Raw genomic sequence first — 25,693 nt, forward strand, 5'->3', positions numbered from 1 at the left:
TTAACCAATTTGTGAATTATGGATCTCATCAAGCTATTTCCTTAGGGCTCTTTGTCTCAGGGCCCATATCACGATACAGTTCAAACAACTGAAACTAAGTCTCACAGGTAACATAAGACTCCCTTGGAGAAGGTTCTATAGCCTTGCTACTCAGAATGTGGTCCCCGGAAGGGCAGTTGTTAGACACGCAGTATTTCTGGCCCTCCCTCAGACCCATTAGCTTAGAAAGGATCTTTGATCAATAAACTGGTGATTTGTGAGCCTTTTCCAGTTTGAGAAGGTGTTCTGTTCTGTGGTATGAAGACCTGAAAATCACCTGTAATATCTTTGATGTTTTCACAGGAATTGCCTACCTGTTTGCCAAAGCTTATCTGGTTTCCAAGAAACCGCAGTACCTGGACACATGTATCCGGTGTGGGGAACTCACGTGGCAGAAGGGCCTGCTAAAGAAGGGGCCAGGGATTTGCCATGGGGTAGCTGGCAGTGCCTACGTCTTCCTGCTGCTGTACCGGCTCACAGGAAACTCTAAATACATCTACCGAGCCCAAAGGTCAGCCCTTCTTTATATGTTGTTGTTGTTTTTTTCCCCTAAATGTTACTCTGATTAATGTTCTGAATAGGTAATAGACTCACAAAGTTTAAAAAGTGTCAAAATAAGTATATCCATGGTACAGTGTAGCAATATAGTTCACCTCCCGGGAGACAACCAGTGTGACCAGTTTCTTAGTTATCTTCTCAGATATACATGTATATCAGAATATATGTATATATATAATTTTGCCCCTCTTTTTATACAAATGGTAGCACTTTGCTATCTTAGGGATCACGCTAAATCAGTACACTAAAATGAAAATGTTTTCATTGTTGTCTAATATTCATTTTTTTAACCCTTTTTTTTTATGGCCACACCCATGGCATATGGATGTTCCCAGGCCAGGGACTGAATCTGAGCTACGGCTGCAACCTACGCCACAACTGCAGCAATGCTGGATCCTTTAACCCACTGCTCTGGGCTGGGGAATCCCCTGAGCCGCTGCAGTCGGATTCTTAACCCACTGTGCCACAGTGGGACCTCTGTAATAGTCATTTTTCTTGCTGCACAGTATTACATCTTATGAATGAGCCATAATTTCTTGAACCAGCCCCATATGGAGGGCCATTTGGATTCTTTCCAATATTTTGCATCACCAGCGGTGCTATGGTGAATAACCTTGTACATATATCATTCTGCACATGGACGGGTATGTCTGAAAGGAAATCCCTAGACGTGGAATTGCTGGGCCAACGGGTATGTATTTTTGTGATTTTTTTTTTTTTAATCGTGGTAAGAACATAATATGAGATCTTTGGCCATATTTTAAAGTGTACAGTAACATATTGTTAGCTCTAGGCACAGTGTTGTACAGCAGATCTGGAGAACGTATTCACCTCGCATAGCAGAAACTTTACACCCATCAGCAAAGACTCCCCATCCCCTGCCCCCCACTAACCCCTGGCAACCGTCATTCTGTTCTCTGCTTCTTTGAGTCTGACTGTTGTCGATTCCTCATGTAAGGGTTATCATGGAGTATTTGTCTTTTTGTGACTGGCTTATTTCACTTAGCATAACGTTCTCGTTTATCATTTAGAAGAGTGCCTGGCACACAGTAACTGTAACGGAAGGGTTCGTTTTTATTATTACTAAAAATTTGCGTTATATCATTCCAGACATTTCTCTTTGCATAAATGTATGTTCATATATCTATGTGTGTATATATGTATCGTATGTATACATTAATAAGATCCTCCGATTGCATATCTATAACAGTACTTTACATACTGTTTGCAGCTTTTAATTTTTAATGAACAATTGTTAAGGGACATCGTTTCGGTTTGTGTAGATCTAGTTCATTGTTTTAATGACTATATAGTTATTTACTATGGTTGTGCTTAACCAGCCTTTAAGTGATGGACTCTTGGTACATGTGTGGTCTTTACTAATACAAAGAGAATTTTTCCACATATCCAACACATAGCTTTCTTTGCACTGATAAATTGAAGTCTTTAAATCCAGAAGTGGAGTTCCCATAGTGGCTCAGTGGTTAACGAATCCGACTAGGAACCATGAGGTTGCGGGTTCGCTCCCTGGGTTAAGGATCCGGCGTTGCCGTGAGCTGTGGTGTAGGTTGCAGACACGGCTCGGATCCCGTGTTGCTGTGGCTCTGGTGTAGGCTTGGCAGCCACAGGTCCAATTAGACCCCTAGCCTGGGAACCTCCATATGCCGCAGGTGCGGCCCTAGGAAAAGGCAAAAAGACAAAAAAACAAAACAAAACAAAACAAAAACCCAGAGGGATTTCTAAACTATCTTTATCTTTCACCCATTTATTCCTATTGTGATGCTCATTTTGAGGACTGTAGTGTTTGGCAATATATACTGTAAATATTTTCCTACTTTGCCATTTCTCTTTCACCTTAGTTCATGGTCTCTTGCCAGACCAAAATGTTAAGTATTTGTCTTGACGAAGTTGGCAAACTTCCAAGATTTACAGATTTTTGTGTTATACTTTCGAAGACCTTTCCTACTCTGAGATTATAAAAATATTAACTTACCTTGTTTTTTAGTATTTTATGATTTTTTTAAGTTTTAAAATAAATATATCCCCTTTTGCCCAATGCTCCCACCCATGTAAAAGTTATCTTAACTTTTATTTATGTATTTATTTATTTAATTTAGTTTTTTGTCTTTTTAAGCCCACACTGGTGGCATATGAAGGTTCCCAGGCTAGGGGTCAAATCGGAGCTGTAGCTGCCAGCCTGTGCCACAGCCACAGCAATGCGGGATCCGAGCCGCGTCTGTAGCCGTCACCACAGCTCACAGCACCGCTGGATCCTTAACCCACTGATCGAGGCCAGGGATGGAATCTACATCCTCATAGATATTAATCGGATTTGTTTCCACTGTGCCACGACAGGAACTCCTATCTTTGTGCTTTTTAACGAAAAAATATTACTTTACCATAACGTCTGTTGACCATTTACCCCCAATGATTTGAAATTCCAATTTTATCACAAACTGAATTTATATAAATGTATGGGTTTGTTTCTGGTCTGTCTATATCTCATCATTCATTTATTTCTAATTTTTCTTAGCTGGTCTCTTTCATTTATTCTTCCAGTTGTATTTTAGAAGCAATTTTTCAAAAATTAAAAAAGAATTTTATGGAGGAGTTCCCCGGTGGCCTAGTGGTTAAGGATTTGGCATTGTCGCTGCTGTTGTGCAGGTTCTATCCCTGGCCCAGGAACTTCTGCATGCCACGGGCATGGCCAAAAAAACAAATTCTATAGCCATTTGACTGGAATTTCCATGAATTTATATGTTACTTAGTGACAATTAACATTTTTAGGATATTAAGTTTTTCCATCCAAGCATGGTATGTTTTCCGTTTATTTAAGTTTTTATTTATTTTTTATTTTTTATTTTTGTTGTCTTTTTAAGGACACACCCATGGCATATGGAGGTTCCTCAGGTTAGGGGTCTAATCAGAGCTATAGCTGCCGGCCTACGCCACAGCCACAGCAACGCGGGATCCGAGCTGCATCTGCGACCTACACCACAGCTCATGGCAACGCCAGATCCTCAACCCACTGAGCAAGGCCAGGGATCGAACCCACAACCTCATGATTCCTAGTTGGATTTGTTTCCACTGCGCCAGGACAGGAACTTCAAGTTTTTAGAAATGTCATCAGGTAAATTTTGATCTTGTGAAGAAGGACTTGTATGTTCCTTGTTAATTTTTTCCCTGTGTATTTTACATTTCCAGGTTCGTTAGTGGAATCTTTTCCTCCATACAGTTTCAGGTCATTTATCACTGGCACCTAGGAAGGCTTTTAAAAACATACATATTGTTGCAGTTTAGCAAAATCTAGACACACTTCTCTCATATAGAATTATAATTTCGGTACTTCCTTTCTCAACTATATACTCTTGTTTTTGCTTGTTTCCTTATTGCATGGGTCAGAATCCCCATAACAATGTTCCGTAATAAGGGTGCCAGCAGTCATCCTCGCCTTTATGGTGATTTTATTGAGGAATGCTTCTATGATTCACCGTGATCTTTTAAATCTGCTTCTTATAATATGTATCATGTCAGATTATGACACTCCTCTGCCCAGAATAATCTGATGACTTCCTATATGACTCAGGGTAAAAGCCAAAGCCTGTTCTCCAAACAAAAGGCACAACAGGCTCTTCCCTGTCTGACATCTTGCCCTACTTGTCTTCCTCCTGGTTCTTTGCACCACAGTGGCTTCTTTGTGATTGGGTTAAGGTGCCGGGGTACGATCTACCTCAAGGCCAATGATGTCCACTTTCTCCCAACTCTCTCACTTCATTCATTCCGTCCAGCACTCAAATGTCATTTTCTCAAGAGTTGTGGCACAGTCAAGAATCTGACTGCAGCAGCTCAGAGGTACAGGTTCGATCCCCAACTAGCACAGTGAGTTAAAGGATCCAGCGTTGCCGCAGCTGCAGCATAGGTCGCAGCTGCAGCTTGGATTCTGTCCCTGGCCCAAGAACTTCCATATGCTGTAGGTCAGGTCATTTAGGAAAAAAAAAGTCACTTTCTCAGAGAGGCCTTCCCAAGCCAATGTATCTAATCTTCAATCTTTAAAAAAAAAAAAAAAAACTGTAAAATACCCTTTATGATCATTGCATGCATGCACTGAAGGAAAAATACTGAGTCCCGTATTTGTTGCTCTATTGTTTAGGGATTCTGAAAACATATTTTGATTCATGGTTCCCTAATCTATTTAGGTTGCAGCCTGACACTTTATTTCCCAAATATAGAAAAGAAAGTCATTTTGGATCTTATTTAGGCTTATGGGATATCACCTTTGGGATAAATTTTATCAGAGGTTGTCATGCTCTAGAAAGCCTATTAAAAAGAATCAGAGCAACCTCTCTATTTTTCTGGCAGACCAGTCCTAGTTTGCAGAGTCTTAGTTTTAAGGTCTGGGATTACCAGGCCCTTCAGACTAATTTCTCACTTACAGGTAAAGACAGCAAATGTTCGGGTAACATCTGAACATTGTTTGGGCATTGCGCTAAAGTGTTGACTGTGCTGAAATTTCCGTTTCATCATAACTCAGAGTTAAATATGGTGTGGCCCAGATTAGGGAGACTTCCCTAATTTTGACAGTTCCTAGAAGAGTAAAGTCAAACAATATGTACCTTCCTGGAATTACTTGGTCCTGGTCTATTGCTCTTTTAACATAGAGATGGAATTTATGGTTCCAGAACAATATTTGACAACCTTTTCAGTTCCTTCTATGATTCTTTCATTCCAGTTTTCTATCTCTTTTTGGATTAATTTTGGTAGTTAATGTAATTCATCTGAAAGCATCTAGTTCATAGGGATTTTCGAATGTTTGATGTAAAGATGTAACAGAATAGTTCTATAATATTTGAAATTTCCCATGTCCGCGATTACACGCCCTCCTTTCACATTCCTAATGCTTTTCCTTTTTGGCCAGACACACCAGCATCTTGTCTATGTAGTCTCTCCTTTTGAGGAGCTGGCTTTCGGGGGAAGGGGGGTTGTCTTTTATCTTTTTAGGGCCGCACTCACAGCATATGGAGGTTCCCAGGCTAGGGGTCGAATCGGAGCTGTAGCCACTGGCCTACACCACAGCCACAGCAACACCGGATCCGAGCTGCATCTGCGACCTATGCCACAGCTCATGGCAACACCAGATCCTTCACCCACTGAGCGAGGCCAGGGATCGAACCCACAACCTCATGGTTCCTAGTTGGGTTCGTTAACCACTGAGCCACGACGGAACTCCGTTGTTGTTGTTGTTGTGGTTTATTCTTTTGTTTTCCTCTTTTGCTTCCTAATTTATGATTTTCTGCCTTTATTTTGATTTCACGGTGTTCCTTTCCCTTATTTTGTTCTTTTCTACAGTTTTTAGAAGTGCGTAATTAAAATACCTTTCATCTTAATAATCATAACAACTCAGATCAATGAATTTTCCTCTGAGTTCAGAGTAGGTCGTAATTAATAGGTTTTGATACGTAATGTTCTCGGGGTCTGTAATTCTTTTTAGTTCCATAATTGCCATTCTGACTTCTGTTTGACAGAGTTTTTTAGAAAAACGAATTTGCTACTTTTGATTTTGCCCTACTGGGTAGATTTTGGAAGCAATTATTTTCACTTTAATGTGATAACACACTCCATAGGTCACAATACAATGAAACTGTTGCCCTCACACATTGCTAGTACTCTTGTAAATTGCTATATGTCATTTAGAGGTTATTTTGAAAAGCACAATAATGTTTATCATATTTATTTTTAAGTAAATAAAATGTAAGGTACTAAATATTATACAGACCATCATTTCAATAGTATAACAAACAAATCAAGCTCTAGGAGGAAAAAAAGGTCAGAAGAGGGAGCAGAGTTAACTGCGGATTTCTCTGAAAGTGTGGGGAAACGGTTGTCTCTTGGACAAATATTCTGCTGTACTGCATCTGTGTGACAAAATTATATTTACCATGTATCAAATGCTTGCTATTTGCTCAGAGCCTACCATATGGTATCTTTACAGATCTTTAATCTTTTGATCTTTACAGATAATCTTATGCAATTCTGCAACTTCACCATTTTAAAGTCCGGTTAAGAAATTTTCCAAAGGTCATCTAACATGAAATTATCAGAGCCGGGTATAGCAACCCCAAAGCCCTTCCTCTTTTTACTGTACCAGGGCTTCTTCATCTAGGGTTTGTGAACCTACTTGAGAAAAGCATTACATTTCAAGCTGAAATGTACCATTTCTTCCGATTCTGAATTAGCAGTAGCTGTGACTCTGTCACCAGTAGAAGTCATAGCTTTTCTCATGTCGTATTACTCTTGTTGCAGGTGAAATGTTTGACTCCCATCACTAATTAGAAATGTCGGCGGTTATCAGACGCACTACTAGATCTTGTTATTTAATGTGTTAATAAAGGATCCATGTATCATTGTATCGCAAATTTAGTGTAAAAAGGTTGCTACCCATGCTTTAATAGAATTAATTTCCTTGGGAAGCCTGTGTGTTTTACTTTATGTATTATGTATTTGTATGTATTTTTCCTGAGGAATCCAGACTGCCAAATGATCCATAGCACTAAAAAGGTTGACTCCTTGAGGCTATACCAAGAAGTTTCAGTGTGTAATTACAAATTTCGAATGAACTCTTAAGATGCGTCATTAGTCTCCTGCTTACATTTTTAATTTCCATTTAAAAATGGTTGCGTATTCAGGAGAACAGTTGATAAAAAAAAACTGTCCCAAACAGAATGGCAATATGTTTCCTGCTGATTTAAGTTGGTAATAATTCCAAGAGCCCTGAAAAGATCAAATACGTAATTACTCTTCATAGCACCGCCTATGTAGTAGCAGTAATCTAAATTTATGGTAGAACCAGCTGTCAGGCCTTTTCAACCTGTGAGCTCTAGCCTCTGAATTGGTGATTATTTCTGTTGTTTGTTGTTGATGGGGACGAGTAGCGCAAGTCAGTAAAGAGACGACACGGTTGACAGCACTTTAAAAGCTGTAACCTACTAAAAGTGTTACCCATTGTAAATAATTTGAATAGCATTTGAGGCAAATACAGGTAAAAGAAAAAAGATCTTTCATAGAGAATTCAGATGGCGGTGATTTATTTTTAAGGCAGACGTCCTGAAAATACTCTATTTTGTAGCTGAGTTTGCCATTTGATGTCATGATTATAAAATGTTGCTTGCCTTTTCCCATTCATCTTATCCTTTTGTTTGCCCAGAGCACAGATTGTATAAACGCTTGCCCATTTATTTTCACAGTCTCTGCTCTCTGCCACATAGAAACACAGCATATTTATTCTTTTAAAGGAACAGGCATGTATATCGGCTCGCTTCTCTTCGAGACAAATACAAGTATGGCTATTTCTGTATTTATTTTTTTACCTTTAATTATCGAATGGCACAAGGAATGAAATCCTCAGAAATGGCTTTGCTTTGTGAACGCTGAAACTAGTTGAATTTGCTTGCTCACGTGATTTGTCGTGAGACAGGCACAATGACATAAGAACTTGCTTCTCCCTTTTTTAACAAAGAAAAAGGCTTTCCTGAAATGTTAGAGATTCTGGAAAAGGAATGATGCGAACACTTGAACTTGAGAGGAGAAGAAGCCACCCAAGGCCAAAAATATGGAACTGCTCATGTTAAAACTGTATTTTCTTCTTTTTCTCTTAGGTTTGCTGAATTTTTATTTACCGAGGAATTCAAGGCTGGTTCCCGGGTCCTTGAAAGCATATACAGCTTGTACGAAGGCTTCTCCGGGACCGTGTGCTTCCTGATCGATCTGCTGCAGCCCAACCAGGCTGAGTTCCCGCTCTTCAGCGTCTTTGTTTAGAAGGCTCCGTGTCCCCCCCACCCCTCCCGTGGCTCCGCAGAAGGTCCCTGAGATTTCCTGAGCCTACTACCCAAGGCAGTTTGCACATAAGCCACATTCAATGGTATCACAGCCAGGAGCCTTAACATTGCCGTCGGAAGGAAGGAAAGGAGCAGGCAGGTGAAAGCAACATGATGCCAGATTCCATAGAGATGGAGTGTTTCAGGGGATAGGTGTGAGGCCAGAGAGCAGAGGGAAAAGGGAAAGAGAAAGCACCTGTCTTTCACTTATGGCGTGGAAAACCAAGTTGAAATGCGGGCTCTGGCAATGAAAGGCCCCAAATACCTTTGCCCTTGGAGGGAGAATGTGGCCATTTGTGGGTGCCCCGCACCCCCAAATTCAGAAGCAAAGACAATCAGAAACCGAAAGTAATTGCCCAGCTGAAAATTGCTAGGAGGGCTAAGGGTCAGGTTGCCCAAGGACAAAAAGGGAAACGCTTGGTTGTCCTTTGCCTTTGCGTATTGAAATTCGTGATTTTTAATGAGTGGAGAAATTTGCATATGAATCTCTATTTTTTACCATTACCCTGGGCACGTTAAGGAAGCATCTCATAACTTAGTTGAAACCCTCAGTTTCCAGCTTTCCTTAGGCATTAGAGCATCTCTTCTCCTGGTTCCTTTTTCTTTCCGAAACCTCAATTAGAATCGTAAAATTCCTAGGCTAACAAATACTGCAGCAAGTGTTGCTGTCGACTTTTTTCTCAATCTGAAGCTTCAGCTGTGTATTGTCGATTGTTAGTAATTTTTAAAATGCTTATGTAATCCCTACGAGGCTATTAGCTGAACTGTACAATATACTTGTGGTAAAAATCACTCGTCTCAAAGATCAGGGTAACTACTACGAAGGTGGGTCGTTTCTGCCTTTGATGGAACACTGTGTCCCCTGGAACAGGCACATACTGGCCTAGAAAAGGACCCATGATGGTGAAAAAAAGAACCTCGCTCAGTTTTATTCTCTGAGATTAAGAGATCCGTGAACTCCCTGGCTGATCCCTTACCTTCTAAGACACAGGCTCCACTAGAATTTGTCTGTAATACTCGCTGAGCCAGGTTGCCATATTAAATTCAGCCCTGCTGTAAACACACAGAAGTTGTAAAACTGCTTCGAGTACGTAGTGATTTGCAGAATACGGTAGAAACATCTGTCACTTCAATACTCAGAAGACGAATTTACCCGTTTCCTAGAATTGGGTCACCGGCCATTTCACATATCAGAGTGAAGAGGAAATTGCATACTGTATTAATTTAACAGTTATTTAAATAGTCATTAAGTATTTGGATATATTTGATAGATGTAGAATATATACGTATACAATCAGTGCTTAAGTTTACATGGGGAGAGAGAGATATATATATTCATTCTGCATCTATCTCCATGTAAACCTAAGCCCTTATCTAGTTCAGAAGTTCCCGACTTCTCAATTCATAGATGAACTTTGGGAGGAGTTGGGGGATACCCTGTTGCCTACAAATGGCGTGTGTTTGTGTGTGTGTGTGTTTGTGTGTGTGTGTGTGTGCACGCGCGCGTGCGTGCTTTTTTCTGGCAGCAGGATCTCTGGCATTCATTAAGATTCTCAAAGAACCTGTGGCTAAAGAAAGGTAGGAAGCGTCTTTGTGTATGTTGTGACTCTGTTTACATGTGCACTCATCAGAACCGACGAGGACAAAATGCTTCTGAAAAGCACGTACCCTTTGAGCTCCTTGTTTCATCTTCACATGCTCGGACAATTGGCCTCCATTGTTCATCTTTGAACACGCTCAGGTTGGGGCAGAACCACATAAAGAGCAGCTTTCAGGTGACTCCCAGAGTTGGGTTCTGGAAGTTCTTTCATGAATGGACCTCTCGGAAAGCCTTAAGACAAAATGCCTTCTACAAAGCAGCCTCCTTTTGAGATGATGGTGTGTGTACCTGGTCTTCACCATTGGGTTTCAGATTCATTTCATCTGACTCCTCTAGGCTGAAGGTCATAAGCATTCAATAGACAGGGCCTCATAGAACGCGCGCGCCTTTCTCTTCGTCCAGCAACACTTCAAGGTCATTTACGTGATTGATCCAAAGTCTCACAGTTAGGAAGGGGAAGAATGAGGATTCGGACCCAGGGTGTCCCTTCCCAAGTGCATTTGTTCAGAAGTCTAGACTAGAACCTGGGGATAGAGCAGTAACCAGAATACACCTAGAAGTTAGCTTAGCCGCTGTTCCTGTCTGCTGACCCTTCCACCGTTCACCGCTAAGACCTAACACCTAATCCTAGAGCCCTCTGAAGTGATCCTCTGGCTCACCATACCAGGTGCACGTCTAGGAACGTCAGAAAAACTGGCCTCCTTCCTGCTCGCCCGCACTTTTAAGGTCCGGTAGGGCAATTGTGGTGCCGTTGTGCTGACCCTTGTGAAGAGGCCAGCGTTTTCATGTGTCAGCTCCAAGAAAAGACCGTGTTTGTGTCTTTAGGAACTGACATCTCCGTAAACGAGAAACCAGGGTACGCTCGTTTAGCACTTAGACGTGTTGAAAGTGTTCATTTTCCTGAGAGGCGAATTAAAGGGAAGGTCCTTATCGATCTTATTTCCCAAGAAGGAAGAAAGAGACCCTTGAGGGTTGCTGTTGAAAAGCGTCGCCTGTCGCTTCTTATTGAATTAACCAGCTCGTTCCCTTCTGTGTATCAACAACGTTCTTTTGTGAATAGCGCTGAAGCGTGTTGCCTCTGGGAGGCTGTGAGAATATTTTCACCACCGCTAGTATGACTTTAATATTATGTATGGTATGTGACAGGAACAATTAAAATCCCTGAAGGTGGCCGTGGAAAAATTTGATGGGAGATCGAAAGACTCAGCAATGGGGGACACTGCCTCATGCCTAGAGAACGGGACGTTTTGGCAAATCTTACAACCCTGTGTATTTTGTTTCATTAACACAATTATGTATCTTCTCTTTCACACACACACACACACACACACCCTCCAAATATTATATATCTTTATTTCGCCTAATCCCGTTTTAGTCATCAGATTTTACTTCTTTCATTTCTTCCTTTTTTTTTTTTTTTTTTTTTAAGTCTTTTTGCCTTTTCTAGGGCCGCTCCCACGGCACATGGAGGGTCCCAGGCTAGGGGTCGAATCGGAGCTGTAGCCACCGGCCTACGCCACAGCCATAGCGACGCGGGATCCGAGCCACATCTGCAGCCTACACCACAGTTCATGACGACGCCGGATCCTTAACCCACTGAGCGAGGCCAGGGATCGAACCTGCAACTTCATGGTTCCTAGTCGGATTCGTTAACCACTGCGCCACGACGGGAACTCCTCTTTCGTTTCCTTTGTGACTGAGAACAGAGGTTTGACCACATACATTCCCCTGTGCTTCTTCAGGGAATGGGCTACATTATGAAGATAATATTCACTTTCCGATACCTCGAGAAACAGAGTCATTTTCTGGGTCTGTGCTAAATGGGAGCTCTTCCCTGACAATTCGTTCCCTTAACTTTCTTTGACACACTCGAGATTTTCATCAAGGCAGTGCTCAAATGGTTTCCATTTCTGCAGAGAGCAAATCTCAGTAATTTCCATGCAGCGACTGGAAGTGTGTGACTTATAACCATGTTCAGGGAACACAATTAAAAGAAAAAAACCTTCGTAACGCAAAGAGCCTCGTTTTGGAAATCTCAAAGCCTTGCTCGTCCTCCACGGCCCACTGCAATTGCCATCACCATCACCTTCCCCACCCCACAGGGTGGTCACTGATAAAATGGATAGAAAAGAGTTTTGTAATATGCAGGTCCTTTATGTGTCTAAAAGGGAAAGCTATATTTTAAGTCCCTACTACACACAGAAAATCGTGCTCACTTATGACCTCGAATAAGCATTTCAGCCAAATGCAGGGCTTGGAGTCTGGATCACTTGATGGGTAAAAACAAAGTAGGGTTTTTTTTGTTTTGTTTTGTTTTGTTTTTTTTTTAATATTCTAGAACCAAATTTGACTGTACCTTTGTGCCTGAGAAAGTTCTGACTCACCGGGGCTGAATACATAGAAATAGGCTGGTTTACTCGGAGCGCCTTTTAATGCAAATATTTATTTGGCTCGCTGGAAACAGGATTACAATACCAGTCACTGGAGAAAAGGAGCTGTGCGGGCTGGGTGGGCAGAGCAAAAAATGAACTGGGCAATACCGTCACTTGGGGTGGAGTTTGGCCTGCCTGACCTATGGCGACAGAAACAATACTCTCAATTGCATTATAAGGCCTTCCTTTGGGGACCTGGGTTATTTATTCAACACGGTGCCAAATTAATAGCAAAATGACTAAGCCTCATATTCACCAAGGCCGGGTGATTGGGGCATAAACCTGGCAAGGAAAGCAGATGAGAAGGCAGGCAAAGGGGTGGGTGGGGAAAGCTGGCTGCCTCGCAGCTCAGCATCTCAGCCTGAGTTGTGGAGGCACGTTGAAGGCTGCTCAAGACCAGTCATCTTCTTCATGGGTTGTATTGCTTCCTGGGACCACTAATCCCAAACCACCCCTGATTCAGCAACTTCTTGTCCTCCTCCTCTTTAAAGAGTACTTTCTGACTGGTCCCCATCCCACCCCCCCCCATCCCTGCCCCGCGTCTGCTTAATCATGTGACCCCCTTTCCGCCCGGGAGGGCAGGCTCTCTCCTTATCTCGGCCATCCATGTCAGTTGGTGGCTAAGAGCTCCAGGCTCAGGAAGGCTGGACTCCCCTCCGGATGGAAAGGGCGACCTCAAGGTCAGCAGCAGAAGGAGTGGGGCCCATTCTGCCGTCAGCCCACTCCAGGGTGCAGCTGTTCACGAGAGGAGAGCAGCAGCTGCATGCAACCCGCTTTTCCTCTACAAAGAACCCTGGTCATTTTATGTGTACTGTTGGGGGAGGGAAAAAAAAAAAACCAAGCCCCAAACCCAAGTTCATGCTACATGAACTATCTGGGCCTCCTGCATTATCATAAATCTCACAGAGGGGGTGCCCTCTCTCTCCTTGGGTCGTTCGTTCATTGAAAGTGCTAAGGAATTGAGGCCTGCCGGATGATGCCTCTGGGGGTGCAAATATATTTGTTTTTGTTTGCTCAAAGGACTGAACCTTGTCATTTCCGGGTGGACGTTTCCACAAACAGCCAAGTCCCCTCTCTGCAGAATTTCCTGCAGCTGCTTTTGCTTTGTGTACCTGTTAAACGCCTCTGAACTGAATTTGAAGCAATTCTTTAAAATGAAAACCAGATCATCCATATTTTGATGCTCGGGTAGTGGGGAGAGGGCTGGGGAGGAGCATGGTTCAAAGAGCAGGTGACCTTTTCTTTGTCTTCTTGCCTTTCTCCTCCGCACGACATCCAGGAAGGAGAGGGAGGGAGGGAGAAAAGATAGAGGAGGCTTGACTGTTGCAGACGGTGAAAACAAGGTTTGCAAGGACTTCCTGTTTGCTTCCTGTTTGGTTTTTGTTAGTCCCTGTAGGAAACTGTGTGTGTGTGTGTGTGTGTGTGTGTGTGTAAGAGAGACGGAGTTAAAGTCAGCATCACAGATGAAACGAAACCCAGCATTTAACTCTTAAATATATCTGAGTGAACAGGTATATGCAGGCCTAAAGTGATGAATGAAGGGCTCTTCATTGTGTGTTAACTGCTCTCTAATAAACTAGCACATCATTACTGAGGGTCCTAAGTTACACTTCTAGTTGTCTGTCTGAAGCATTCATTTTCATTAAAACTTCTTCTCCCAGGTTAAAGCCATTAATAGCCATCTGTAGACAATAATAAGAGATGTGAGTTTCACAAATAGAGTCGCACATGTGAGCCGCATATGTCACTTGAAAATTTTCTAGTAACCACATTGCAGAAGTTTCCAAAACGTGAAAATCATTTTAATAATGTCGTGGAGTTACCTCAGTCTAGCCAAAATATCATTTCAGCCTGTCATCGCGAGACAGTTATTGAGATACTGGACATTTGGGGGGACCGACTCTTCCCACTCTGGTGTGTCTTTTGCACGTCCTGCACATCTCAGATCACACTAGCCACACTGCACGTGCCCAAGAGCCACCCGTGGGGTGGCTACCGCACTGGACAGCAGGGCTGGCATCCCTCTGCTGTCCCACAGTATCGGAAGGTTCGCCTTCAGCACATGCATGTTTGCGTGGTTGCATGAGATGATGGAAACCAAACATCGCTTGCTGTTTGAGTCCTGCAGGGTTTCCCCAAATGCAGAACACCGGGACCCAAAGAGCTGCCTTGTGGAGAAACAGATGCAGTGAGAAATAAGTTAGGAAGGCTCTATTCCTGTACCCCCTTTTGGAGGGGTCCATGGCGCGCTGATGTATCACACACCCTGAGCAAATCCTTCTGGGTCAAGGAACCTGCTTGACGTTGTTGAGCTCTGTGTCTCTAAGACTCAACTCCCAATCCTGGCTGTTACCTGGATACCACTATAAACCCACGCTTGGTCCGGCATGGTACATTTATGGTATGCTTAGAATAGTATTTTTTTTTTTTTCCTACAGAGGTGTTTTAACACCCCTTGCCCCCGCCCCAGGCCCGTGAAAGATACCAGAACAATGGTTCTGTTCCCAAGTATCAAGTCCTATGAATGATCGTGGCCTCACAAAGACCCCAGGTCATGTTTTAGGACACTCTGGGGGACAAGACGTCTGGAAATTGCCACAAGTATCTCTCCCTAAGAGAAACTTTGTATCTTCGCCCTCCTTCTCCACTCTTGTTGGAGCTTCTCTCTTCTCATTCTTTGTATCCAGAATCCCCTGAGAGCCAAGATAATGTGTTCTTGTTCTCCAACCAGTGCTAAACTGAAACCAGCAGATAGATGGCTGTGATATCTTGCAAGCGGGCCCAGAGCCACACACCTTCCTCTCATTGTCTCAGTAATGGTGAGCACCCTACCAACAGCAGGGGAGAAACGTCTGAATGTGGATATGTGTGAACACAGAATCCAGTTTCCTGAGTAGAGTAAATACCGTTCCTGCTAATGCTCTTTAAAAAAAAAAAAAAAATCTTGTGCGTGGTGTTCATTTCCATGCTTTAATGTGTCCTCTGATTGTAAACCGCGTAAAGTAGCTATCTATGACTTAGCAATCAGCTTAGAGAAGATACACACTCTGCTTACTGACTCTTGATCTTCAGCGAATGATCTTTTTGCCTTTGTTTTCGTGAGACCTCTGATGCTGCCCCATAAGTTTTGTCTTACGATCTGCGCTTAAGTGGCAATTACCAATTAAATACCTGCTGTCGCTGAACTTGGTCCCCGTTAACCCTCCTATGTGGATGTGTTCAAATAAGAAGAGTGATTTAAATGATCAGTTCTGTCTGTTTTTTAGGACTTTCGTATTTCAATATTAGAGATGTCTTCTGAAAACTATAGCAGCGGTAGAATCCCTTAGCTCTTGAAAATGCAAAGTATGCCATGAGTTTTATGTAGACTTTCCAGAAGTAGGAGCCGAACAGTCTAAGTGCAAAAGTTAGGGTGTAGAATCTATCTGATTAGGAAGGGCAGTCCGTTCTCTAAAAAGGTTACAGCCTTCCCGACTTTGAACATCTGGGGGAGCTCTACTAAGAAAGAAAGTCTGAATTTGAATCTTACGGAGTCAATGGCGCTAAATTAACACAAAATTTTTAAATGGATTTAGTAGAATCCCATTATTAGGGGAAATCACTTTGCAGAGCCATATACTGGGGAATAGTCAAGCACCACATGTTGGTTTTGGAATGTGCATTTCGCAAGGGTAATAGAATTTACTTCATCAAAAAAGATTTTTTTGCACAATTCACAATACTTACAGAAATATGACTGTATCATTGGAGGGAAAAAACTCACCTCCCTAATGATACATTTCACATACACTGGTAAACTAGTGCAATTCCTTATTTATTTGGGGTGGATACAAAACAATAATCTGTCCATAGACTATAACTGCTTATTCCTAACTGTATTTAGAAATGAATACATACTATGAATGTACTATTGAATGTTGAAGAACTGCTCAATAAATTAGTATTAATAAAATTGTACTCTTGGCAATTCATTCGCCTCAGCACAAATGCAGAGTTAAAAACCTGTTTATTATAAAAGACTCCAAATCATAGATTACTATGACTTTAAAATTCTAATTTCCAATAGCACTGAATCCAACCCAAGTTATGTGTTGTATATAACTAAAATTTTGAAAGTCTTGCACCCAAGAGGCTTCTTCAGAAATGCCCCCCCCTTTTGCCCACAACAGATTCTATGACATACTGCTAATTATTATATTTCTTTAGGGGTACTTTGAGGCACTTTCAAAGACACATCTGTAGCAGTTAGGTCTAAATTTAGGGCAGAACATTCTGTCAGATATTTTACTATATCACAAAATGTTAAGACTACTGTATTTTATAATAAAACCAAATTCTCAAATACTCTGGTAATATGACATATTATTATACCAAAAAAACCACTTTCTAGAAGCCTATTATCGTGTCCTTAATCTTTTAAGAAAATAATGGGTATTTCAGTCCTAGCAAGAAAGTCAAATGCAGTACATGTCATTAAATCGATCTTTAGTCAAAATCCATCTAGGCATTTGACAGGGAAACTAGCAAACATAAGCTCGAATGTATCCATTGTTCTCAAGGACACAATGGCAAACGATAATACACAAAGACATGGTCACTGAGGCAAGTCAGGCGGTGTGCAGACCGAGAAGGATCAACTTGCCAATGCTCATCAGATTGTAGCTTTTGCTTTTGGTGGTTCCTGGCAGGGGAAGTGCTACAGACCGTGGGTGTTGTCTTCCCTTCATGTGGGAAATTTCTTTGCTCACAGCCAGTGCAGGGTATAATGAAATCTCTTTGGAAGCAGGGTTGAGTCAGAAGCTTAGAGATGCACCTTACTGTCTTTAAAACGGCTGTTCCAATGTTCAAAACACTGTGATCCTTCCAAATGTGTTTTCTGTATTCGTTTTGTACTGCAGGAAATAAACTGGACTCTATAGCGTTTGAAGCAATGTTATTTATTGGCTTATCACCCCCCCCCCGCATATTTATGTACAATCTCCTCAATAAGATAAAACCTGTGCTACTCCTTTGCCTTAAAAATGAAATCCAATGCTAAATAGTGTGTGCTCCAATTAATAATTTTTAAGCTACAAGTTCTTTTTCCTCTAAAGCGTAAGACAGTGTCAAATAAAATATTACACAAATACTCTGTGGAGTGTTGCTGCCTATTCTGTGCTTGTGACTGTGTGTATCTTGATCCAGGACATGTGACCTGCCGGGTTCTATAAATAGATATTAGTAATCCTTTTAGAGAATGGGCCTGGCACTTCTCAGCTGTGGGCTGAATCCTCCCCTTAACCCTCATAAATAGATTTTCGCATGCCACACAAGAATGAAAAAAAACAGCCCTTCATGTCCTCTCGCTGTGCAGCGTTCGTCTTGATCCCTCACTGAATCGTCACATTCTACTCGTGTTGCCATCGTATTCCGAAATAGAAAAATGCCAGGGATGTCTGGGGATGGACGAAATCATCTCATTTCCGCAGGGCAAAGGATCTTGCAATTACTGAAGTCCAATCTCTTACTGGAACAGGTTAGAACCCGAGCTGTAGAGAGACTGAGTGCCTTGCTTGAGCTCTGAGAGACAAGAGTGGGCTGAGCCCATCCTGCCGTCCAGAAGGTCGTCGCAGGTCCGATGGGTGAACCATCAATTGTCTTAGTCTTGAGGCTGGCACACACACAGCAGCAAGGAGAGGGAGGTACGGCGGTGGCGTGGGCTGGAAAACAGTTTCCTTATTAGGTCCTGGTCTTCGTTCAGCCCCGTCTGAGTGAGTTAGAGAGCAGCACATTTTGATGGCAGTTCTTCTGGGAAAGGAAGCGTTGATTCTTAAGGATTATCAATGATGCTCTGTCACCTTGAAAGCAAAGCTTCAGACTTTCAGTGAAATGGTACACTCTGGGTGCGTGAAATACACTTGTACTTTGCAAAGCGTCTGTGTGGCCTGGTTATTTTTAGGTAACCGAAGACGCTGGCCCTTTGAGGAATGGGGCGTTCTCTAGGCCCGGGAAATAGACACTGGGCTGGAAAGGCATCCTGACCCCAACTCCGACCCCCGTGGGCGGCGGGTTTTCCAAGGGATGTGACGGTTTCGAACGCGAGCGCCGGCCAATGGGCTCTAGGACCCAGCGGCCGCGCGCGGGGCCGGCGAGGCCGGCGGGGCCGGCGGGGCCTGCCGCCTGCCGTGGGGCTCGGCGCGGGCTGTCGCCGGGCGCGGGTTCGCGGCCCGCCCGCGGATCGTCGCCGCACAGACGCGACGGGCCGTGAGGCGCGCGGGCGGCGCACGGTGCGCGTGGGCGTGTCCCGCCTGGGCCGCGCGCCCCGCCCCAGCCCCGCCGGGTCGCTCGCCCCCAGGCCCAGCTCCAGCGGCCGGGCCCCGCGCCCTCGGCGGGCAGCGCAGAGCGCGGGAGCAGTTGGGGCCGGGCATGCCGGGAGCCCCTGGGGCAGCCGCTGCCGCCACCGCCGCCGCCACCGCCGCCACCGCGTCCGCCGCCGGTGCGCGCCGCTGACGCGCGGAGATGAAATTCCCGGGCTCCGTGCTGGCGTCCGTGTTCCTGTTCGTGGCCGAGACGACGACGGCGCTGTACCTGAGCAGCACCTACCGCTCGCGCGGGGACGGCATGTGGCAGGCACTGACGCTGCTCTTCTCGCTGCTGCCCTGCGCACTTGTGCAGCTCACGCTCCTCTTCGTGCACCGTGACTTCAGCCGCGACCGGCCGCTCGTGCTGCTGCTGCACCTGCTGCAGCTCGGGCCCCTCTTCAGGTGCGTGTGGGACCCCCGGCGCCGCGGGGGGCGGCCCTCCGGAGCGAGGGGACGGATGGCTGGAGCCGGGGACCAGGCCCAGGCCGGCCCGGCCGGCTGCTCAGTCCCACCGTCCCTGTCACAGGAATGCGACAGGATCCTGGGAGAGTGGGAATCAGGCCCGGGCGTACCGCCTTCCTGTTAGGGTCTAACGTCAGAAATGGCCAATAGTTAACTGAATTTAACCAACAGAAAGGTCAGTTTCACGCGCTTCGACCTCGTCAAAGACAGGCTTTCCCTGTGATCAGGTGGTCTGTCTCTGGCAGGATGGGCTGGTGTCGTGACGGACCCTTAGGAAGTGCGTTCCAAATGGCTGTCAGAGCAGAAGCGTGTACAGATGACTGAATTTAATTTAAATTGATCAAACACGTGGAGATGTCTGCGTGCCTGGCCGTGTTCAGAGCGCGTTCGTTAAATATTAACTTATTTAATTTTAATACACGACTCTAGAAATCCACACATCAGTCTTTTTCTCTCAGATGCAGAAACGTAGGGGTTTGTAGAAATGTTCGGGGCCCTGCGTAGCTGCTAAACACAGTGAAGCTGGAACACGGAGCCATGAGGGCCAACACTTGTTGGGTGTTAAGAGGAAAAACTAGTAGTGACATCTCTGGAAATTAAACTTTATTACTACCAAGCAAGTGGAAAGAGAAACTCCTGGTAACGAAGGAGAGTTTGGCATATCTAAGGACCAGGAAGAGTGTTTAAAATGTGTTTTGGTACCTCATCTCCGTAGTAAAAGCAAAATAAAGGGTGTCTGTCCTGATTAGAAACAAATGTATAATACTGAACTTTAGACATAGGCGATAAGAGGAATGCAAAGAGATAGAAAGGCCAGCACTCAGCTGCCAGAAAATTCAGCTAGCTAGGAACCTTTCCGATCAGGAAACACACCGCACAGACACGCACACAGTCGAGGAGCGAGATGTATTTTACAGAGCCCTATTAGAAAACTTCGCATTTTTTTATGAAAGGCGTTTGTCCCAGCTGATCATCAGAATACTGACTTGTAATTTACACATAGTCAGGACAAGCTTGGTGAACCAGATTCCCCGTCTCCAAAAGCAGCAGAATCTTAAAAAGGAAGAGAAACAGGTGCGCTGGCAGGAGTACGAAGTTGCTCCTGACATCCTGAGAGCGAGGGAGGAGTTAGGGGGAGAAAGAAAGAGAGAGGGAGAGGAATTTTAAAAGTCTCTCCACCTGGGCCCATGGAGTGAGGAGAGAGTTAGTCCTTCCTGGCCAAGTAGGCCACGGCATCCTGATTGTATTCCGGCTCAGTGAAATCGATGTGCTCTGACTTTGGACCAGGCACTCATCCTTTCACAAGTTCATGTCATGAAAAGAAAACCTCATTGCCCAGGATGTTTGAGTCAAGTGACAGAGAAAGAGGAACTGACATTTCTCAAGTGCTTCTTGTGCTGGATGGTTTGATAGGTAGCTGCTTATATCCTTCAGTTCATTGAATCCTAATCATGTAGTTGATATAATTGTCCCCATTTTATTGATGAGGACGATGAGGCTCTAGAGCACATTCACAAGGCTTCTTAGAAATGGGATGGGCTTAATTGGGTGAAAGAAGGCAGGGGAGTGTGGGATATGTTTTATCAATCGTTCCATCTTAAATGAAGAAAATTTGGTCATCTGGGCAAAACTAAAAAAAAAACCCAAGACAAACAAACAAACAAAAAAACCCACCAAAAAACAGAGCCTAAATAAGCCATCTAGATAAATGAGAATACCCTATCAGTAGGGCCATTTAAAGTGTGGCTAAATACTAAGAGTGACCCAAGACAAAGCTAATGACACAATAGTATGTATAAAAACAACATGACACACCTAAACCTCAGCTCAAGGAGAGAGTGGTAATTTCTAGATGATGGAGTTATGGGTGATTTTCATTTTCTCCTGAAAATTATAGTAAAGTGCCATCATTTCTCCTTTATATTACAAATATTTTAACTTTATTAAAGAAAGAGAAAGTTTGGTGCTTTGGAGACACCTCAGGTATATATAAGGTGTCAACACCATAAAGAGACCTAGTCCCAGAAAATTCTGCATGGGTCATTGTCCTTTAGTGGAAAAAAACCCCGAAATAAAACATAAGAAACAAAGGAACAAACAACCCACTTCCGGCAACAAGGGCGCTCTCATTCTAATGCAGCTGATTTATTTCAAGATGATGTTGGACCCATGCTGAGAAACACAAAAGGTGGTTCCAAGCCCCTTAGCTTCCAGATGAAAAGAAAAGCAATTTGAGGTTGTGTTGTATTAGCATGACTTACTGTCTTCTTGGAAATTCTTCCTGCTGACTCTTTGATTCGATTTTAACTCTTAAGACATCAGCTTTACCTAAAGATCAAAATTATTTCTCCTGAACAAGGAGAGTCTCTTTTCCCTTCTTATCGATTGAACTTAACATAAGGTCCCTCAGTTCAGCTGTAGCGATTATGGCCTAAACACTACAAACTAGGCCTCATTCCCTTTTTTTCTTTTAGGGAAGCATTGGGAGAGCACCATATTTCATATAGATCAGTCTCATATTTAAAACTTGTAGTTGCACCCTGAAGGGTTGTTTCCCCATTAAGGCTAGGTTGGAATAATGCGAACATCGAGTAATGAAATTTTTTTTTTTTTTTTCTATTTTAAGGACTTTATTGTGAATGACAGTAGATATTCTAGAAAACCAGAGGGGGGAAAAGCATCTCTGAATGACAACAAAAGTTGTTTATCATTCTTTTACATTATGTTAATTTATAGATTAATTGGGAGAAGGAGTAAATATAAATGAGTTACAGGTTCAAGGAATTTTCCTCCACTCTTATTCACTGGTATAATGAGGGAAAAATGGTACATAAAAATCTGGCTTTATAAAATAAAAGCCAAGACGTTCTAGTAATTTTTTTTTTTTATTGAAGTACAGTTGATGTACAGTATCACATAGGTTACAGGTGTAAAATAGAGTAATTCGTGATTTTTTAAAGTTACACTCCATTTGTAGTTATTATAAAATATTGGCTATATTCCCTGTGTTGTACAATGCATCCTTTCAGCTTATTTTATCCCTCATATTTGTACCTCTTAATTCCCTCCCCCTGTATAGCCCCTCCCCCTTCCCTCTCCCCACCTCTGACCCCTAGTTGGTCTTCTCTATCTGTGAGTCTAGTCTCTTTTTTATAGAACACTGCAAAGTGATTCACCATAGTATTTCTTTTCTTTTTTGTTTTGATTTTTAAAGTCAAAATGAAAAGTAGAGTTGACTTCCAATGTTGTGTTAGTGTCAGGTGTACAGCAAAGTGAATCCGTTATACATACATTCATTCCTTTTCAAATTCTTTTCCCATATGAGATCACAGAATATTGAGTAATTTCCCTGTGCCAAACAGCAGGTCCTTGTTAGTTATCTGTTTTATATATGGTAGTGTGTACATGTTAATTGCAAACGCCTATCCATAGTGTTTCTTTCTATGGGACACTTTCAAAAGACTTTAAAAACGGCAGCCTGAATTTGAAGAGCTTTTCTGTTGTTGCTTGCAAAGTGCTTTTACAGACCGTATTTAATTCTGTCCACTGTAAAACCTTGTGAGCTAACTGTCATTATCTTTTTTTTACAGTTGAAAATTGAGGCTCAGGGAGATTATGCAAGTGGCTTTTCAGAGGTCACGTGGCGCTTTCTATTTAACCAGTTTGGTTCTTGTGTCGCTTCGCAGAGCATGTGTGTCATATGAAGATAACGTGGCGTATAGGAAATCATACTCAGTATTTCTTTTGAAAACGTGTTTTTATTAACTACCTCAGAGGGTCTCTGGTACCACAGATGGTTTGTGCTGACGCCAACACACATGGTTTCAGCTGAGGCGTAAACTCCTTCCACTGTGGTGCTCGACCATGGGATAAAAGGAAAAAAAAGGATCAGCCTGCCGATTACCTACCTTAGGGAGCAGCAAACCATGCCCCACAGGTGAAATCCCCCCACTGCCTGTTTTTGTAAATAAAGTTTTATTGGAATACAGCCGGGCACATTCTTTCCCATAGTGTCCGCAGTTGCTTTTGCGTTACAGTGGCAGAGCTGAGTAGTTACAGTAAAGACCTGCAAAGCCTAAAATATTTACTCTCTTTATAAACCCGTTACAGAAAATGTTTGCAAACCCTTGAGCTACACAGTACTGAAAAACTACCTTGAATGAGTTTGATGAAAATACTTAATTTATGGCTGTATGTAGCAACTTCTCAAGTACAAAAATAAACCAAAAAAAAAAAAAACCAAAAAAAATGTCTGGAGTAATTGGGTGAATCTTGCAGAATTCGAAGAAGACTAGTAGAGTGTGCTTCTTTTCAAAATTTTGGAGTTCCCGTCGTGGCGCAGTGGTTAACGAATCCGACTAGGAACCATGAGGTCGAGGGTTTGGTCCCTGCCCTTGCTCAGTGGGTTAACGATCCAGCGGTGCCGTGAGCTGTGGTGTAGGTCGCAGACGCGGCTCGGATCCCGCGTTGCTGTGGCTCTGGCGTAGGCCGGTGGCTACAGCTCCGATTCAACCCCTAGCCTGGGAACCTCCATATGCCGCGGGAGCGGCCCAAGAGATAGCAACAACAACAACAACAACAACAAAAGACAAAAGACAAAAAGACAAAAAAGAAAAAAAAAAATTAAAAAAAAAAAAATTTTTAAAAAATAAATTGTATTGGAGCATAGTTGACTTAGGAAGTTGTGTTAGTTTCAGGTGTACAGCACAATAAATCGGTTTATATATATATGTATATATACACACACACATATCCATTTCTTTTCAGATTCTTTTCCCATATAGGTTATTACATAGTAGTGTGTAGATGACCCTGTGCTATACAGTAGGTCCTTGTTGCCTGTTTTCTGTATAGTAGTGTGTATATGTCAATCTCAGCCCCCTAATTTATCCCTCCCCCCACATTTCCCCTTTGGTAACCATGAATTTGGTTTCAGAATCTTTTGAGTCTGTTTCTGTTTTGTAAGTTTTTTTGTATCATTTTTTTTGCTAGATTCCACATATTAGTAATCATGTATGATATTGGTCTTTCTCCATCTGACTTATCCATGATGCTCTAAATGGCATTGTTTCTTTTTCTTTCTTTTTTTTTTTTTTTACAGCTGAGTACTATTCCTTTGTATATGTGTACCACATCTTCTTTATCCAATCCTCTGTCAATGGACATTTAGGTTGCTTCCATGTCTTGGCTATTTGTAAATAGTGCCACAGTGAACTTTGGGGTGCGTGAATCTTTTTGAATTATGGTTTTGTCTGGATAGATGCCGGGGAGTGGGATTGCTGGATCATATGGCAGTTCTATTTTTGGTTTTTGAAGGCACCCCCATACTGTTCTCCATAGTGGTTTCACCAGCTTACATTCCCACAGACTCGCCAGCATTTATTGTTTGTAGATTTTTTTCTTGTCTTTTGTCTTTTTAGGGCCGCACCCACAGCATATGGAGGTTCCCAGGTGAGAGGTTGAATCCGAGCTGTGGCTGCCGGCCTACACCACAGCAATGCCAGATCTGACCCCCATCTGTAACCTACACCACAGCTCACGGCAACACCATATCCTTAACCCACTGAGCAGGGCCAGGGATCAAACCCGCATCCTCCTGGGTACTAGTCGAGTTCCTTAACCACTGAGCCACAGCGGGAACTCTGTATTGTTTGTAGATTTTTTTTTGATGATGGCCATTCTGACTGTGTGAGGTGATACCTCATTGCAGTTTTGATTTGCATTTCTCTAATAATTAGCAACGTTGAAAAAAGAGGAGGGGGTTTCTTAGTTTTCTTAACCAGTAGTGGCAAATGGCAGAAGTCTCAGGGGCTTTCACAAATTTATTAAATATCTACTATGTGTGAAATTCTGTGCTAAGATTTTTATCAGTTGGGAAAAACAGTGAATTTCAAGGGCGTCCACCGGGGTTTCAGGGCCACCTCTGTGGTTACCTCATTAGGGGACCTTTTTTTGTTTCCATTGATAGACAGTAAGGGCTCATTTTGTCTGCAGTCATGCGCATGCTTTTCATGTAACACAGGCCCCTCTTCAGCGTCAAGAGAATTGCTTTCTCCTCTGAACTTTCATTTTGTTTCAGCTCTTAACATGCGCTGGCGTCTTGTTTGTTTGAGTGTGTAAGAATTCTCAGCTTGATTTTATTCTTCAAGTAAAACATATTTGTTGTTGAAACGACAGGAGGGCGGAAAGCAGATAAGCACAACTAAAAAAATGTTAATGTTCTACTTTGACTAACTAAAGAGAACAATTCTTAATGTTTTGTTGTATGCCCTCACAAATATTTTTACAGCGATAAGCTGGTAAACTGTAAACTGCCTCTGGGGCAGGGGGACCTCTGATTAGTAGTGTTTGCTGAGTTCTATGATTTAAATATTTCTATCATGGCCCATT

At 42.9% G+C, this 25,693-nt stretch overlaps 2 protein-coding genes across 3 annotated transcripts in view; both read left to right on the forward strand.

Annotated features, from left to right (window-relative positions):
- Positions 1-16,452, forward strand: part of LANCL3 (LanC like family member 3) — a 115,078-nt gene extending 98,626 nt beyond the window's left edge. Inside the window, exons 4-6 of one of the 2 annotated variants that reach the window (XM_085007668.1) lie at positions 343-550; positions 8,250-9,937; positions 13,897-16,452. In XM_085007668.1, coding sequence (XP_084863794.1) covers positions 343-550; positions 8,250-8,409 — 368 coding nt within the window. In that variant the 3' untranslated portion in view covers positions 8,410-9,937; positions 13,897-16,452. Of the gene's footprint in view, positions 1-342; positions 915-3,597; positions 4,666-8,249; positions 9,938-13,896 lie in introns of those variants that run through there. The other variant, XM_085007669.1, reaches the window with a different exon arrangement.
- Positions 16,453-18,847: 2,395 nt separating this feature from the next.
- The window catches only part of XK (X-linked Kx blood group antigen, Kell and VPS13A binding protein), a 57,955-nt gene continuing 51,109 nt past the window's right edge, over positions 18,848-25,693 (forward strand). The window contains exon 1 of the mRNA XM_003135014.5: positions 18,848-19,243. Coding sequence (XP_003135062.1) covers positions 18,999-19,243 — 245 coding nt within the window. The 5' untranslated portion in view covers positions 18,848-18,998. The remainder of the gene's footprint in view (positions 19,244-25,693) is intronic.

Source organism: Sus scrofa, chromosome X (assembly GCF_054392235.1).
Source record: "Sus scrofa isolate SSC_HxYL_T2T_F1_AM1 chromosome X, Sscrofa_HxYL_maternal_Yorkshire_Landrace_v2.0, whole genome shotgun sequence".
Taxonomy (NCBI): Eukaryota; Metazoa; Chordata; class Mammalia; order Artiodactyla; family Suidae; genus Sus; species Sus scrofa.